The sequence below is a fragment of the Amaranthus tricolor genome, chromosome 12, assembly GCF_026212465.1.
Source record: "Amaranthus tricolor cultivar Red isolate AtriRed21 chromosome 12, ASM2621246v1, whole genome shotgun sequence".
NCBI classification, from domain to species: domain Eukaryota; kingdom Viridiplantae; phylum Streptophyta; class Magnoliopsida; order Caryophyllales; family Amaranthaceae; genus Amaranthus; species Amaranthus tricolor.
In genome coordinates, this window is record NC_080058.1 from 17,718,277 (window position 1) to 17,737,110 (window position 18,834).

The following is an 18,834-nucleotide window of genomic DNA, read 5'->3' on the forward strand; positions in this document are numbered from 1 at the left end:
CATTTCATATACACCCCCTACATCAAGTATTGAGTCTTGTAAGCCTTATCCTTGAGGTTTGACCCCTGACTTACCATTACACTAGTTGTAGTATTATTAGGGTGATTACAAGCATTGTATGTTTTACTTGGCCTTTAGTAAAACGAAGCCATAATCCAGCTCTCAAAATGGCGCCATTTTCGGGGACAAGGCGTTTTGTTTAGATTGTGTTCTTGATGTAGTTTATTTTTTCTTTATTTTGGTTTATTGTTTCATAATCTTCCTTGTTAGTGATTATGCTTGGTTTCTAGTGTTGCTTGCATACACCATAACACTCGCAGATCATAGCTACAACTCATTCCTGACAATCCTGAGATCCAAAGGTTAAGAAAACAAGTTCTGCCTCCTATTTAGTTACAACCAACCACACCTGATCCTCCTACACAGGCTATGGCTGAGAATCAACAATTTTTGGGTCAGTTTGAGACACCGGGATGGTGAAAGAGACCCCTTCATGCCCCAATATGTGTGACTACACCTCTTCCATCTGAGCCTAGCTTGCGATGACGCCAAAGATTGGTATAAATTCTTATAGCCAACCTCCATCACTACTTGGGCTCAACTGAAGACGACTTTTCTAGAGAGGTCTATCCCACTATTCGAACGCAAGATTGGCGCAAGAAAATCGCATCATTCATTCAAGTGGATGATGAGAACCTCAATTCTACTGGTATTCGCTTCAAGAGTATGATCAGAGCATGCCCTCACCATGAATACGAGGAGAATCATCTAAATAGTTTCTTATATGACGGGCTAAACGACTCTACCAAGAAATAAAACAAAAAAGTATTTTCAAAAAAAACAAAGAAAACTTAAATCATTAAAATAAAATTTTAAATATTACATCTTTCTTTGGTACATAATTATCGTCCATAAAATAAACTACATACATATTATATCCTAATCTCACATAAACAATACAATAGCTTCTTAATAACTTCATATAAAGTTACCTTGTGCTTCTGCTCCCGAAGTATGGGAACAGTCGATAATATGCATTGTAATAAATAATATGCAAAGATAAGTGCATCACAATAAATAATATGCAAGGTATCTTATGTATTATAGGGAATTCATTTTAAGATTAGATTTATTTAAATATATTAAACTTCTGGTCCTTCTGCTTGAGTACCAGGGCGTGATTTACTAACACTTCTTCTTGAGTGTTAGGGCGTGGAATCCGATTATTTATTTAATGAATGCAACACATATGATCTTTGTTTGATATATGTAAGGGCCTGTTAGGGTGAGGTAAACCAAAACCCCTAACTTAGTGGGAGTCGTCACTCCTCCAGTACAATGTTGCTCGAGCCACAGATCAAGTTAAACAACCTTACTGTGTTCGCCGTATTTTACGTGCCTGAAAACACGTCCCACATTTTTTACATGCCGAAAGCATGGTTCGGCATTTCCTTACTATCAAGCCTTTTTATTATCATGTTACTGTTTTCATATAAATGCAACATTACAATAACATATAATAGAAATTTATTTATAACAACTTACATATAAATAATCATTTATTATTAAACTAAATAGAATCTAAAATGGGTCTTTAGTATTTATTTATAGACAAATTTTCAATTAAGCTTTATTAATTTCCTAATAATCAATTTCTTAAATGTCTATTTATTATAAATGATAAAAGAAATAGTTTCATCATAAATAAATACTAAAAATGTCTTAAAAAGGACATATTGGGTTTATTATAGATCCTAGCCCATTTATCCAAATTTGTAGAAAATAAAGTTTTATTTTATTTAATTAATTTCTTAATAGCTTAAATTTAGATTTAGTACATGAATAATTAATTTCCTTAAAATTAAAATCTACACAAAATATTCTAAAAATAAATAACTTATTATTAAATAATTTGGTGTATATTCTTATTCACCAAAATAAATTGATTTTAATTATTATTTTCATTTTTCTTTCTTTTCGCCTATAATAACAATTTAGATTATTAATTTATTTCTTTAAAATTTAAATATCAAAAAATTTCACAAAAATAATTTAAATGAAAAGAAAGTACAGTAACACTAAAAAATTATTTTTTTCCAGAATTATTTATTTTTAACCCGATTTATGAATTTCCTTATTTTATGCGTTTTTTTAGGAAAAATTAATAATAATATTTATACTCAACTATAATTCACGAAATTAATACACAATTTATTTCTCATTTGATTAAAATTATTTCAGATTATGCGATTTTTGGCAATTTAAATGAATAAATCATATAAATTAAATTACAACGTGTTAATTCACCAAAATTTACAGAATATTTAATTTATATTTACTAAACACATATAAAATTTATGGGCATAATTTTATGTAAATAAATATATGTAATAATTTATACCTTTAATAATTTCACTATTAATTAATTTCCTTTGTTGTAGAATTTCTAGCCATAAACTTTGCTTCCTCCCCTTGAATTACTATAATTAACATTAAATACTATTATTAGAAAATTTTTGAGAATTATTAGGATTTTTTCTAGGGTTTTTAGAGTTTTTTAGGAATTAGCTTATATTTATGAAATTTTTCTGATTTTTCCTTCTCTTTTTTTTTTTCCTTTACCCGCGGTTTGCTTTGGGTTATAAATGGGCTAAGTTTGTGAAATTATTTATTATTTACTTTCCTTCATGGGCAAGAAAAATTAGGATAAGAACTAAATTATATTCATGCCATCTAAACAAAAGCTAAATGGAAATTATGCCACCTAACTTTGTCTTGCCGCCAACTTCTAGATTTTTATTTATTATTATTTTTTAAATTATATTATTATTATTATTATTATTATTATTATTATTATATATATATATATATATATATATATATATATATATATATATATATATATATATATATATATATATATATATATATCTTATTTTTAATCATAATTTAATATAGGAAATAAAAAGATTAAGTTATTGTAGATAATTTAGCTAGACTTAATATTTAGATAATTTATTTTAAGAGAAACAAATTTTATACATAAAAGAAAATCAAGAACTTAAGAACGATTAGAATAAAATTCAAAACGGCATTAAAAAGAAAATAATAAAACGAAACGATTATTGAATTTGTCAAAATATTTAAGATTAAGAAAAAAAAAGTCTGTTACAACTCTTCCCCCCTTAACATAGTTTCGTCCCGAAACTTGAACCTAAAAGAACAACTGGGGATAGCGTTCTCTCATATCAGTTTCGCTTTTCCAAGTTGCTTCTTCGACATGATGGTTCGACTATAGCACTTTAACTTGAGGTATTATTTTATTCCTCAATTCTTTCACTATCCAAAATTCTAATTGGTCTTTCTTCATAAGCTAGCTTTTCATCAATTTGGAGGGGTTCGTGAACTAACACATGTGATGGGTCGTGGATATACTTTCTCAACTGAGAAACATGGAATATACTATGAACGCTAGCTAAACCCGGGGGTAAAACTAGTTCGTATGTCACTTCCCTTACTCTTTTCAAAATTTCAAAAGGTCCGATAAATTTAGGGCTTAACTTCCCTTTTATCCCAAAGCGTTGGACTCCTTTCGTTGGTGAAATCTTTAGAAATACTTTGTCACCTTCATCAAATTGCAAAACTCTGTGACGGTTGTCTGCATAACTCTTCTGTCTACTTTGTGCTGCCTTCATGTTTTCTTGCACCACCCTCAAGCTATCAATAGAGTCTTGGATAAGATCTAGTCCTTTAGGCACATTTCGGTCCATCTGATCCCAACACAACGGCACTCGACATTTTCTCCCGTATAAGGCTTCGTTTGGTGCCATCTAGGTTGCACTAAAACGGACACGGACACGGACACGGACACGATACGGACACGGGAAAACGCCAACTTAAAAATGGCGGACACGGGGACACGAAAAAGGTAATATAATAAATATATCAAATTAAAGATAATTTTATAATCTTTCATTTGATATTTGTAAATAAACACTTTAAAAACATAAAACTCACATAAAATGCAAATAAGTACCAAATAAACAATATGAGTATTTAAAAATAGTCATACAAACCAAATCAAAGAGGATATACAAAAAAATATTCAAAGAGGATATACAAAAAAATCAAGAACAACATTTCAACTTTTCAAAATTCAAATTACAAACACATTAACAATTTAACATTAACAAATAACAATTAACAAATATTCAAAGAGGATATACAAAAAAATCAAGAACAACATTTCAAATTTTCAAAATTCAAATTACAAACACATTAACAATTTAACATTAACAAATATTCAAAGAGGATATACAAAAAAATCAAGAACAACATTAACAGTGTTCGGATTAATATTTCAACAAGAACAATTCCAAGTTTTTTAAACCCAATTCCAGGTTTTTTAACCCAATTTCAACATTAACAAATTTGAATTCACAAGAAATTAAGATTAAGAATTTAAGATTAACACTAAGATTAAAGATTTGAACAAGATTAATAATAGGATTTAGGATAAAGAGTGAAAATACCTTAAATAAAATCAAAAGAGAGTGCGGCAGTGTTCGTCTGTGATGGTCTGATGGAGGACAGGAGGAGCAGCCGCCGCCGGCGGAGTGGTGCGGGAGTGCGGCGGCAACAGTGGAGGTGGAGGAAGAGTTGTGTAGAGTTTTTAGGGTTAGAGTGAAAGAGAGTTGAGAGGAGTGAGAGGAGAGCAAGAGAGGGAATTGAGAGGGAAGGGAAACTGGGAAAGGGAATTCGTGTATCAGTGAGTGACTGACTATTCTGAAATTCAATATTTTTTATTTTTTTATTTTTTTTTTGTTTAAAAACGTGTCCTTGAGTCTTGTCGTGTCCCTTGCTGTGTCTCTTCCGTGTCCTTGCCGTGTCCGCGTGTCCGGAAAAATATTAAAATATTGGACACTTCATTTGGCGTGTCGGACACGGATTTTCGCGTGTCCGTGCCCGACACGTGTCCGACACGGGACACGCCAGTTCAGGGACGTGTCCGTGTATTCCAGGGTGCCATCTTGATGGTGGTTTGATAGCTGTTGTTGTATGAAAACTCTATCAAAGGCAAATTCTGCTCCCATGAACCACCAAATTCAAGAATACAACATCTCAAAAGATCCTCTAATGTCTGGATGGTTCTTTCGGTTTGGCCATTAGTAGCCGGATGAAATGCGGTACTTAAACATAGTTTAGATCTGAATGCTTCTTGCAACTTTTCCCAAAATCGTGACAAAAGTTTTGGGTCTCTGTCAGACACAATGGTTCTTGGTACTCCATGTAATCTTATAATTTCTCGAACATAAGCATCAGCCAATTGTTTTACTGACCATGTTCCCTTCATTGGCAGGAATCTTACAACTTCGGTCAATCTATCAACTATTACCCAAATTGTGTCATTTCCTCGTTGCGTTCTTGGTAATCCAACTATAAAATCCATGGATATAGAATCCCATTTCCATTCAGGAATTTCTAGTGGTTGAAGTAGTCTAGAACTCTTCTGCCTTTCAAATTTCACCTTCTGGCAAATCAAGCACCTAGATACAAATTCAGCTACATCTTTTCTCATACCTTTCTACGAAAATAGTTTTCTTAATTCTTCAATCATTTTATCTCTACCAGGGTGTAAGTGAAACATTCCTTGGTATCCTTCTTTCAAAATCTCTTGTTTCAACTCTATGTTGTCTGATATACACAATCTCCCGTTCATTCATAGTTCACCTTTCTCACCCACTTCAAACACTTCTGTCTCTTTTCTTTGAAGTCGAATGATTAACTCGATTATCTCGAGATCTTCTTGTTGTGCTTCTATAATTCTTTCAAACAAAGTCGGTTGTATAGTCATTACTCCCAAATACTCAACAACTTGATAGTGATGAACAATTTCTAGATCTAACTTCTGGATTTCTCGATATAGTTCCTAAGGTACCTTCATTTCAGCATTTACAGATATCCTTGGCCTTCTACTCAATGCATCTGCCACTTTGTTTGCTTTTTCAGGATGATAATTTATGTCAACTTCAAAGTCTTTAATGATTTCCAGTCACCGCCTTTGTCGCATATTCAGCTCCTTCTGAGTGAAGACATATTTCAAATTTTTATGATCAGTGAAGATCTTGCATGGTACTCCATAGAGATAATGTCTCCATAACTTCAGGGAAAAAATTACGGTTGCTAGCTCAATGTCGTGTACTGGACAATTCAACTCGTGTGGCCTTAATTGCCTTGATGCATAAGCTACTACTTTGCCTTCCTACATTAGCACACATCCCAAACCTTCCTTCGATGCATCACAATATACCTCAAATGCTTTTCCACAGTCGGGCAAGATCAATACAGGTGCAGTCGTAAGTCTCCTCTTACGCTCTTCTAGTGATTTATTATGCTTCTCGCCCCATTGAAACCGAACTCCCTTTTTAAGCAACTCAAACAACAGTCGGGCAATATATCATCAATAAACACAACTACAAACTTATCCAGGTAAGGGTTGAAGTATCTTTGCATGAGATCCATGAATGCTGCTGGAGCATTCGTTAGACCAAATGGCATTACTAGAAACTCATAGTGCCCGTATCTGGTTATGAATGCAGTCTCGGGAATATCTTCTTCAGCAATCCTTGATTGATGATAACCAGACCTCAAATCTATCTTCGAAAAGACCCTTGCTCTCCTCAACTGATCAAAAAGGTCGTTTATCCTTGGCAAAGGATAACGATTCTTGATGGTAATCTTATTAATCTCCCTATAATCAATGCATAGCCTCGTACTCCCATTTTTCTTTCTGACAAAGAGAACCGAAGCTTCCCATGGTGAAACACTAGGTCGAATGAAACCTTTTTCCAGCAATTCATCTAGCTGCTTCTTTAGCTCAGCCAATTCATCTGGGGCAAAACGGTAAGGAGTTTTGGAAATAGGGGTGATATTAGGAATAAGGTCAATATGGAAGTCTACTTCACTTTTTGGAGGTATACCGAGTAATTCTTCAGGAAACACATCAAAATATTCTTGCACAATCGGGGTTTCTTGCAAACTAGGTTTAGGTTTTACTTCTTCAGTAGTAACAATACATAAGAACCCTTCATCTCCTTGTCGTATCATTTGTGATGCTTGAATTACAGAAATTGTCTCTAGCTGAGATTTTGAGTTCTTTCGAATACACTTCATTCCCTTGAGAGTTTCTATTCTAACAACCTTTTCCTTACACAAAATCTCTGCTGAAGAGCTGTCCAACCAATCCATGCCCAAAATGATATCACATGTTCCCAAATCAAATTGAATTAAGTCAGCTGGTAAAAGATTCCCACAAATCTTCAATGGAAAATCATAAAAGATACGATCACACAGGTAAGGTGTACCATCAGGTAAATTGATACACAAGTGGGATTTTTGAGGTTTCAAAGAAATAGAAGATATGCGGAGAAAAGCACTAGAAATAAAAGACCTATCCGCTCCACAATCAAACAAAACATTTGCTGTCAAATTACCAACAAGAAATTTTCCAGAAATTACTTTACCTTCAATTTCAAACTCCTGGTGTAAACCATCATAATGATCTCCAATTGCATGCAGGCCTACGGATGCTCTAGTCTTATTCCTCTGAGTGCCAAATACTCTGTTACCTGCAGCTTCCGATGTAGTTTTGCTCTAATAGAACGTTTCCCCACAGTTATTAGCCAAATGTCCCTCCTTGTGACACTTGTAACATACAATCTTCCCATTACAGTTTCGGCCTCGATGATCTTTTCCACATAACCTACATTTCCACTATGTCGGCCTTGCTACAATCTGAAACGGCTTCTTTCCCTCACTCTTGGCCTTCTTGTATCCACCGCCCCACTAGATTCATTCTTTCTTTTATTAAACCCATCTTCTTTTTCCCAAATACGCTCGTACTCTAAGGCTTGAGTGTACAAATCATCAAAATCCTGGTATCTGGGAATGCTTTTTTGGATCCGGAGGTTCAGACCCTCGAAAAATCTAATCGCCTTGCCCCAATAAGAGATCACTATTTCGGTAGCGAATCTAGCCAGCTCTATAAACTTACTTGCGTATTCGATCACTGACATAGTTCCCCGCGTCAAAAACAAGAATTCATTCTCTTTCTTTCTCTGAAGTGAGGGTGGGTAAAATTGAAGATACGACGCAGAGGGTGTATCACAAGAGGTGAACTTTTGATGACGAGAAACGATATTGCTGAAGATACGACGCAAAATGCAAGAGTTCAGGCTCTGGAAAATCAGTTAAGAATGATGGAAAGGAATAATGAGAGGCTACTAAACATAATGGAGAAGCAGATGAGTCGTTCCCATGAAGATGATGAAGGGAAATTTTATAAGAGATTGTCTAGTCATCAATAACCTCCAAAATATGATGGAGAACCTGATCCAGTTCGCTTTGAGGATTGGATTGCAGAAATGGAGAAACTATTAGAGGCCATAAACTGCCCATCAAAGATAAAAGTGAAATTAGCCGCATCCTACTTAACAGGCACTGCTGAATTATGGTGGAGGACTGTAAAACAAACTGCCATAGATTCTACTTGGGAACAATTTATAAAGAAGCTTCGTGATCAATTTTACCCACCCTCGCTGGCTAGATTCGCTACCGAAATAGTGATCTCTAATCGGGGCAAGGCGATTAGATTTTTCGAGGGTCTGAACCTCAGGATCCAAAAAGGCACTCCTAAATACCAAGATTTTGATGATTTGTACAATCAAACCTTAGAGTACAAGCGTGATTTGGAAAAAGAAGACGGGTTTAATAAAAGAAAGAATGAATCTAGTAGGGGGGATGGATACAAGAAGGCCAAGAGTGAGGGAAACAAGTCATTTTAGACTGTAGCAAGGCCGACACAATGGAAACGTAGGTTATGTGGAAAAGATCATCGAGGCCGAAACTGTAATGGGAAGATTATATATTACAAGTGTAATCTACAATGAAACCTACAATGAAAAAACAAAAACAAAATTAGTAAATATCCATTAAAAAAAAAAAACTAATCCCTAATGTTGGTTTTGAAGCTTGAAAAAATTTTAGGAAGAAATTATACCTTAAAGTCGTGGGTTTTGAAGCAAGAACACACGATTAATGTAGTGGGTTTGAAGGGGGTTTTGGAAGCTAAACAGCAAGAATATATTAGTAGCAAGAACAAAACAGTAGCAGCAAGCAAGAATAAAACAGTAGCAAGAACAAAGATGAACAGTAGGATTGAAGGAGAAGATGAAGATGAAGATGAACATTAAGTAAGATTTTTTCGTGGGTTTAAGAGGGGTTTTGGAAGATGAACTGCAAGAATATATTAGTCATTTGAAGAATAAAATAGTAGCAGCAAGTATATGCGTATTCATGAAGACATATGAGACGCTTTTTTCTTTATAAAAAAAATAAAAAATACCTTACTTTGGGAGAAAAACTTTGTAACTTTCAATTACTTTCGTTCATCCTTTGGTATTCAATTTCAAGTATTATTTCTTTATCCCTTCCTTGTTATTACTTTCAATCATGTTTTCTTTAATTAATTCTTGTATTGTTGCATTTGATATGAGTGAGTAGTTTCTTAATCTAGGGTTAGATGGAACCCTAGCCATGATGTTGATGATGAATTATTGAATCCCAATCCCTTTTTGTTATGCATAATCCTTGTTCATGCTTGGTTTCTTATGCTAGTTAACTCATGTTTTTTTCAATAGAAATTTTGGAAATCGTGGTTAACAATTCATTCAATCGTGAACGAAAGTTAGAGTTGAATGAATTGCCTTTTAGATCAAGGGCTTGATAATCTTCATGAAAATAGATTGATTTGATTGTTGGATATTATAGAATACTATGTTCAATGTCATTGCTATACTTGATTCCATTGAACATGGTTATGATTGTTGTAGGGGTAGTAGGATCTCATTGTCATCATATCATGCTAGTGGGGAAGTTTATCCCTAGATGTTTTAGTATCATTGATTTACCTTCTAATTTAATTGCTTGTATTCTAGTCATTTAGTTAGTTTAGACATATATTCTCAAAAATTGCGTGTTACTTAGGATCAATTGGTAGCCGGAAAATAATCATTTACTACGTTGTTCCCTGTGGATACGACCCTAACTGCCGCTATACTAGTTGCATATTAGGATTTGTTTGGTAGTACATAAACGACCTATCAAAATTTGGCGTCGTTGCCGGGGAACAACGGACTAGTTTAGTGTTTATTTTCTAAGTTTAAATTGATTCTTTTTCTCTGATTTCGCTTCGGTTATGTCCCCCCTCCCCTATCTATTTAACCCTTTGCTTTTAGTTTCTTTTGTTGCATGCAAACCAGACGACAGGGACACGAACTAGTACCTTTTGACCCTGAAATCGAAGCAACAGCAAGAAGATTCAACTCTAGGCAAAGAAGGCGAAGAAACAAGAAAAGGGAAGATTTAACCATGGCTGAAACACCAGAGAAACCCCTCCTGGATTACATCACTCCCGATGCTAGCATTGTCACTACTAGCATTGTGAGGCCAGAATTTCCGGGAACCAGTACGAGATCCGATCAGCATTCTTCAACTGGATCGCTCAGGACCAATTTAATGGTATCGAGAATGAGAGCCCAACCGACCACATTAATCTGTTCATCAACAAGTGCATGACACACAAGTACAACAACATCACTTCCGATCAATTAATGTTGATAGCTTTCCCTTTTTCTCTTGCGGGGCAGCTAAGCAGTGGTTTCGTGAGGAAGAACCCAACTCCATTGCTACTTGGGAGGCTCTGAAAAAGGCATTCTTGCATCAATACTACCCACCCGGAAAAACTTCAAAGTACCGAAATGAGATCTCTACTTTCAAGCAAATAGACGGGTAATCACTCTATGATGCATGGGAGAGATTTAAAAGTCTAACCAGAAAGTGACCACATCACAGATTACCAAATTGGATGGTTATTGAGACAGTCTACAACGCTTTGAGGCATGAGATCCAGACTTCTTTGGATGCTGCTGCTGGTGGTAACTTCATGATGAAAACACTGACCCAAGCCAAGAAAATTCTTGATGACATCGCCTCAAATTAACACTGGCGAGAACAATCAACTCCAAAGCGAGGTGGTAGGTATGAAGTGGATGCTATTACTGCTTTGACTAATAATGTGCAGGCTTTGACAAGGAAGGTTGAGCAATTGGATGTGGCTGCAGTAAATAAAGTCAGTGGTGCTTGTGGCTTAAATGGACATTCTAGTGTGGATTGCCAACTTCAAGCCGAAGGGGTTGCTGCTGTGGAACAAGTCAAAGTCAACCAAAATCAAAATGCCAGACAACAAACCAACCCCTATTCCAACACCTTCATCCCAGGATGGAGGGATCATCCAAATTTTTCCTACGGAAACAACAATGCCCAGAATCCCTCATCCTCGTACAACATACCATCGGGTTTCCAACAAAGACTTCCCTTCCCACCTCAACAACAATATCCACCGAAGTCCAACCTTGAGAGCTTGATGGAGAATTTTATTGCTACCCAAAGCAAGCAAAATGAACACTTTAGCACCTCCATTAATCAGATTTTGGCCCACAATAAAATGATAGATACTCAGATGGCTCAAATGGCACAACAATTGAGTAACTTGTCCATGCAAAAAGGGCAACTTCCGGGAAACACAGAAAAGAACCCAACCACATCTCCCCATCAGCAACTCAATGCAGTAACTACGAGGAGCGGTAGGACACCTCATGATCCAGCCCCTAAGGTAAAGACTTCACCTATTGTTGTTCAAGATTCAGGAACTAATGATGATGTTTCTGAAGAAAAGAAGGATAAGCCCGTCAATTCAGACAAGCCCACAATTGCCGGTCGAACTTACAAACCACCAGTGCCATTTCCTTCTAGATTGGCACAAGCGAAGCTTGAGCATAAATATGGAAAATTTCTTCAAGTTTTGAGCAAGCTACAGATCAACATCCCCTTCTTAGAAGCCATTAAGGAAATGCCCTCTTATGCTAAATTCCTCAAGGACATCATTTCCAACAAACGAAAGCTAGAGGAGAGTGTGGTGGAAACTTTGAATGGGCAATGTAGCGCTATTTTGGGATGCAAGGTTCTTAAGAAACAAGTTGATCCTGGTAGTTTTACTATCCCACTGAAGTTGGGGAAAGTTGTGTCTACCGTAGCCCTTGCTGATTTAGGGGCTAGTGTGAGTGTGATGCCTTTGACATTATGCAAAAAAATCAATGGCGAGATGAAAGCCACTCGGATGTCCATACAATTAGCCGATCGATCTGTGAGATACCCAGTTGCTATTCTTGAGGATTTCCCCGTCCAAGTTGGTAATTACTTCGTACCCTGCGATTTCGTCATCATCGCATGGAAGAGGATGCCCGAATTTCGGTGATTTTGGGCCGTGATTTTTTAAAGACTACAACAGCCATTTTTGATGTGAGGAATGGGAAGTTATCACTTGAGATTTTGGGAGAACAGCTGCATTTCCATCTCCCCTCATCCATGGCACATCCTGCCATTGGGGAGACTGTTTATCGGGTGGATGCGATAGTTGATGCTACTATAGAGAGGGAGTCCACACCTTCCAATGTTGATCCACTTTATGCAGCTATTGAGGGCAACTATGAGAAGGATAGGACCAATGTGATTGAGATGGTCCAAGTTCTAGATGCTGCACCTACATTTGTTTCTGCAAAAGCTAAGTTTGAGGACATCCCACCTTGGAAGGTGTTCACCATTGAGGAACGAAAGGAGTGTGCTACGCCTCCTTAGGTAGAATTAAAACCCCTTCCCCCTTCTTTGAAGTATGTCTTTCTAGAGGATAATGACACTTACCCTGTTATTGTCAATGCTGAATTCAATGGCACTCAAATTGAGCGATTGCTCACAGTTCTGAAAAAGTATAAGAGTGTTATTGGGTACACTATTGATGACATCAAGGGTATTAATCCCTCATTCTGCACTCATAAGATTTTTCTTGAAGATGATCATACCTCTTCTATAGAACCACAACGAAGACTTAATCCTAATATGAAGGAGGTAGTCAAAAAAGAGGTTCTTAAACTACTTGAAGCAGAAATAATATTCCCCATTTCAGATAGCAAGTGGGTGAGTCCTGTTCAAGTAGTTCCCAAAAAAGGAGGTATGACCGTTGTCAAGAATGACAAAGGAGAATTGATTTCCACTAGAACTGTCACAGGGTGGCGAATGTGTATTGACTATCGCAAGCTGAATAAAGCCACCTGAAAAGACCATTTCCCTCTCCCTTTCATTTATCAGATGTTAGAAAGAATGGCTAAGCATTCCTTTTTCTATTACTTAGATGGATATTCAGGTTTCTTTCAAATTCCCATCCATCCAAGTGATCACGAAAAGACGACATTCACTTGTCCTTATGGCACCTTTGCGTATCGCAGAATGCCATTTGGTCTTTGTAATGCGCCCGCCACATTCCAACGTTGCATGATGGCAATTTTCTCAGATTTCATTGAAAATATCATGGAAGTGTTTATGGATGATTTCTCGGTTTACGGAACATCTTTTGATTTATGTTTGCGAAATTTGGAAAAGGTGTTAAGTAGATGTGAGGAAGTCCATCTGATATTGAACTGGGAAAAATGTCATTTTATGGTCCAACAAGGAATTGTTTTTGGTCATGTTATTTCCAATAGGGGTATTGAGGTCGATAAAGTAAAAATTGATGTGATTGAGCGATTACCACCCCCCACTTCTGTTAAAGGGGTTCGTAGCTTCCTTGGGCATGCGAGTTTTTACCGCCGCTTCATAAATAATTTTTCTCAAATCGGTCGTCCATTGACTGAGCTCTTGGCCAAAGATACCCCCTTTGTGTTTTCTGATGCTTGTGTTGAAGCTTTTAACAGGTTAAAACAAGTTTTGATTTCTGCACCAATCATCCAACCACCGGATTGGAACCTGCCGTTCGAGATAATGTGTGATGCAAGTGATTTTGCAGTTGGGGCAGTGTTAGGCTAAAGGAAAGATGTAAAACTCCATGCCATCTATTATGCAAGTAAGACACTTGATGCCGCTCACCTCAATTATGCTACCACTGAAAAAGAGTTGTTGGCGGTGGTGTTTACAGTGGAGAAATTTCGATCCTACCTTCTTGGGTCGAAAGTGATTGTGCATACGGACCATACAGCATTGAGGTATTTGATGACTAAGAAAGATGCCAAACCTCGACTGATTCGTTGGGTACTACTACTTCAAGAGTTCGATTTGGAAGTTAAGGATAAAAAGGGGGCCGAAAACGTAGTAGCTGATCATTTGTCTCGCCTTCTTCTTAACAATGTTGATGACGGTCCTGCGATAGATGACTCATTTCCTGATGATCATCTCTTTGCCATCTCACTTGGCAAAGCACCGTGGTACGCCGACATAGCCAACTTTTTGGCTAATCAAATTCTACCTCATGATCTCACTTACCAGCAAAAGAAGAAATTCCTCCATGAAGCAAGGAAGCATTATTGGGATGACCCTAATCTGTATAAACTTTGTGCTGATACGGTCATTAGGAGGTGTATTCCGGAAGATGAGGTAGCATCGGTGATTGCTCATTGTCATGATATACCCACAGGAGGCCATGCCGGTGCCACTAAGTCTGCTGCAAAAATCCTTCACTGTGGTTTCTATTGCCCTACATTGTTCAAAGATGTTCATGAGTATGTACAATCGTGATATCGTTGTCAACGTACTGGAAACCTTACTAGGCAGTCTGAAATGCCTATGAATAACATTCTTGATGTGGAGTTGTTTGATGTTTGGGGTGTCGATTTTATGGGACCGTTTCCTTCTTCTTATGGGAACAAGTACATCTTGGTCGCCGTAGAATATGTTTCCAAGTGGGTGGAAGCCATTGCCACCCCCACTAATGATGCAAGAGTAATAGATCGATTCTTCAAGAGAGTTATTTTCCCTCGTTTTGGGATACCCCGTGTGTTGATTGGCGATGAAGGGTCACATTTTATTGAAGAGAAGTTCGAGTTTATGTTGAAAAAGTATGGTGTGCATCATCGTGTAGGTTTGTCATATCACCCCCAAACTAGTGGGCAAGTAGAGATCTCTAACCGTGAAATCATGTCCATCCTAGAGAAAACGGTTGCAAGATCAAGGAAAGATTGGGCTAACAAGTTAGATGATGCTTTATGGGCGTACTAGACTTTTTTCAAGACTCCCATTGGTACCACTCCCTATAGATTGGTGTACGGAAAAGCTTGCCATCTCCCCGTTGAATTTGAGCATCGCGCTTATTGGGCTATCAAGGCCCTCAACTTTGATTTGCATGCTTCGGAAGAGAATAGAATGTTACAACTTGCAGAGTTAGATGAGCTTCGCCTTAATGCGTACGAAAGTTCTAAGTTATACAAGGAGAGAACCAAGAGGTGGCATGACAAGCACATCAAAAGGCGTGAATTCAAGGAAGGAGAATTAGTCATATTGTTCAACTCCCGTCTCAAGCTATTTCCGGGAAAACTCAAATCCAGGTGGTCTGGACCATTCCACGTCACCAAGGTCTTCCCCTATGGTTCTGTAGAAGTTTCGATCGAGGGGAGCGGTACATTCAAGGTGAATGGGCAAAGGTTGAAACATTACCGAGCTGGAATACCCGTTCAAGGGAATAATGATTTATAACCTTTCCCTTCCTTCTTCCTACTGAGTTGTTGAAGGAAGTCTAGCTATAGACTATAAATAAAGCGCTTCTTGGGAGGCAACCCAAGTTTATGATTTGCAGATGTTGAAATGACATAGATTGATACCCGATCTGGTTTACATAAACTAGGTCGGGTCCGAAAGGATAATAATAATAATAATAATAATAATAATAATAATAATAACTTTGAACTTTGAACTTTCGTACGCATCAAGGCGAAGCTTATCTAACTCTGCAAGTTGTAACATTCTATTCTCTCCCAAAGCATGCAAATCAAAGTTGAGGGCCTTGATAGCCCAATAAGCGCGATGCTCAAGTTCAACGAGGAGAAGGCAAGCTTTTCCGTACACCAATCTATAGGGAGTGGTACCAATGGGAGTCTTGAAAACAGTCCAGTACGCCCATAAAGCATTATCTAACTTGTTAGCCCAATCTTTCCTTGATCTTGCAACCGTTTTCTCTAGGATGGACTTGATTTCACGGTTAGAGATCTCTACTTGCCCACTAGTTTGGGGGTGATATGAGAAACCTACATGATGATGCACACCATACTTTTTCAACATAGACTCGAACTTCTCTTCAATAAAATGTGACCCTCCATCGCCAATCAACACACGGGGTATCCCAAAACGAGAGAAAATAACTCTTTTGAAGAACCGAGCTACTACTCTTGCATCATTAGTGGGGGTGGCAATGGCTTCCACCCACTTGGAAACATAGTCTACGGCGACCAAGATGTACTTGTTCCCATAAGAAGAAGGAAACGGTCCCATAAAATCGACACCCCAAACATCAAACAACTCCACTTCAAGAATGTTATTCATAGGCATTTCAGACCGCCTAGTGAGGTTTCCAGTACGTTGACAACGATCTCACGATTGTACATACTCATGAACATCTTTGAACAATGTAAACCACAGTGAAGGATTTTTACAGCATTGGCACCGGCATGGCCTCCTGTGGGTAAATCATGACAATGAGCAATTACCGATGCTACCTCATCTTCCGGAATACACCTCCTAATGACCGTATCAGCACAAAGTTTATATAGATTATGGTCATCCCAATAATGCTTCCTTGCTTCATGGAGGAATTTCTTCTTTTTCTGATAAGTGAGATCATGAGGTAGAATTTGATTAGCCAAAAAGTTGGCTATGTCGGCATACCACGGTGCTTTGCCAAGTGAGATGGCAAAGAGATGATCATCAGGAAATGAGTCATCTATTGCAGGACCGTCATAAACATTGTTAAGAAGAAGGCGAGACAAATGATGAGCTACTACGTTTTCGGCCCCCTTTTTATCCTTAACTTCCAAATCGAACTCTTGAAGTTGTAGTACCCAACGAATCAGTCGAGGTTTGGCATCTTTGTTAGTCATCAAATACCTTAATGCTGCATGGTCCGTATGCACAATCACTTTCGACCCAGGAAGGTAAGATCGAAATTTTTCCACCGCAATGCGGGCATCCTCTTCCATGTCCATGATGACGAAATCGCAGAGTACGAAGTAATTACCAACTTGGACGGGGAAATCCTCAAGAATAGCAACTGGGTATCTCACAGATCGATCGGCTAATTGTATGGACATCCGAGTGGCTTTCATCTCGCCATTGATCTTTTTGCATAATGTCAAAGGCATCACACTACACTAGCCCCTAAATCAGCAAGGGCTACGGCAGACACATCTTTCCCCAACTTCAATGGGATAGTAAAACTATCAGGATCAGCTTGTTTCTTAAGAACCTTGCATCCCAAAATAGTGCTACATTGCCCATTCAAAGTTTCCACCACACTCTTCTCTAGCTTGCGTTTGTTGGAAATGATGTCCTTGAGAAATTTAGCATAAGAGGGCATTTCCTTAATGGCTTCTAAGAAGGGGATGTTGATCTGTAGCTTGCTCAAAACTTGAAGAAATTTTCCAAATTTATGCTGAAGCTTCGCCTGTGCCAATCTAGAAGGAAATGACACTGGTGGTGTGTAAGTTCGACCGGCAATTGTGGGCTTGTATGAATTGACAGGCTTATCCTTCTTTTCTTCAGAAACATCATCATGAGTTCCTGAATCTGGAACAACAATAGGTGATGTCTTTACCTTAGAGGCTGGATCATGAGGTGTCCTACCGCTCCTCGTCGTTACTGCATTGAGTTGATGATGGGGAGATGTGGTTGGGTTCTTTTCTGTGTTTCCCGGAAGTTGCCCCTTTTGCATGGACAAGTTACTCAATTGCTGTGTCATGCACTTCTCGATGAACAGATTAATGTGGTCGGTTGGACTCTCATTCTCAATACCATGAAATTGGTCCTGAGCGATCCAGTTGAAGAATGCTGACCGGATCTCATACTGGTTCCCGGAAATCTCTGGCCTCACAATGCTAGTAATGAGAATGCTAGCATCGGGAGTGATGTAATCCAGGAGGAGTTTCTCTGGTGTTTCTGCGATGGTTAAATCTTCCCTTCTCTTGTTTCTTCGCCTTCTTTCCCTAGAGTTGAGTCTTCTTGCTGTTGCTTCGATTTCAGGGTCAAAAGGTACTAGTTCGTGTTCCTGTCTTCTGGTTTGCATGCAAAAAAAGAAACTAAAAGCAAAGGGTTAAATAGATAGGGGAGGGGGGACATAACCGAAGCAAAATCAGAGAAAAAGAATCAATTTAAAGTTAGAAAATAAACACTAAACTAATCTGTTGTTCCCCGGCAACGGCGCCAAAATTTGATAGGTCGTTTATGTACTACCAAACAATTCCTAATATGCAACTAGTATAGCAGCAGTTAGGGTCGAATCCACAGGGAACAACGTAGTAAATGATTATTTTCCGGCTACCAATTGATCCTAAGTAACACAATTTTAGAGAATATATGTCTAAACTAACTAAATGACTAGAGTACAAACAATTAAATTAGAAAGGTAAATCAATGATACTAAAAAATCTAGGGATAAACTTCCCCACTAGCATGATATGATGACAATGAGATCCTACTACCCCTACAACAATCATAACCAAGTTCAATGGGAAGAATACATCATTAAAGATACTAATAACTTCTTTCAAAGACTATTAGCTTCACTACCATACAATCAAACCTATTTTCATGGAATCAAGTATAGCAATGACATTGAACATAGTATTCTATAATATCCAACAATCAAATCAATCTATTTTCATGAAGATTATCAAGCCCTTGATTTAA

The 18,834-nt window shown here is 37.6% G+C and overlaps 1 protein-coding gene and 1 non-coding gene across 2 annotated transcripts in view; both read right to left on the reverse strand.

Moving 5' to 3' along the window:
* The window catches only part of LOC130828654 (uncharacterized), a 4,782-nt gene extending 4,197 nt beyond the window's left edge, over positions 1-585 (reverse strand). Inside the window, exon 1 of the mRNA XM_057694614.1 lies at positions 410-585. Coding sequence (XP_057550597.1) covers positions 410-585 — 176 coding nt within the window. The remainder of the gene's footprint in view (positions 1-409) is intronic.
* Positions 586-10,808: 10,223 nt separating this feature from the next.
* On the reverse strand, positions 10,809-10,914 carry LOC130797381 (small nucleolar RNA R71). Its single transcript, XR_009038849.1, has one exon. It is a non-coding gene; the product is annotated as a small nucleolar RNA R71 (small nucleolar RNA).
* Between the last annotated feature and the right edge of the window lie 7,920 nt (positions 10,915-18,834).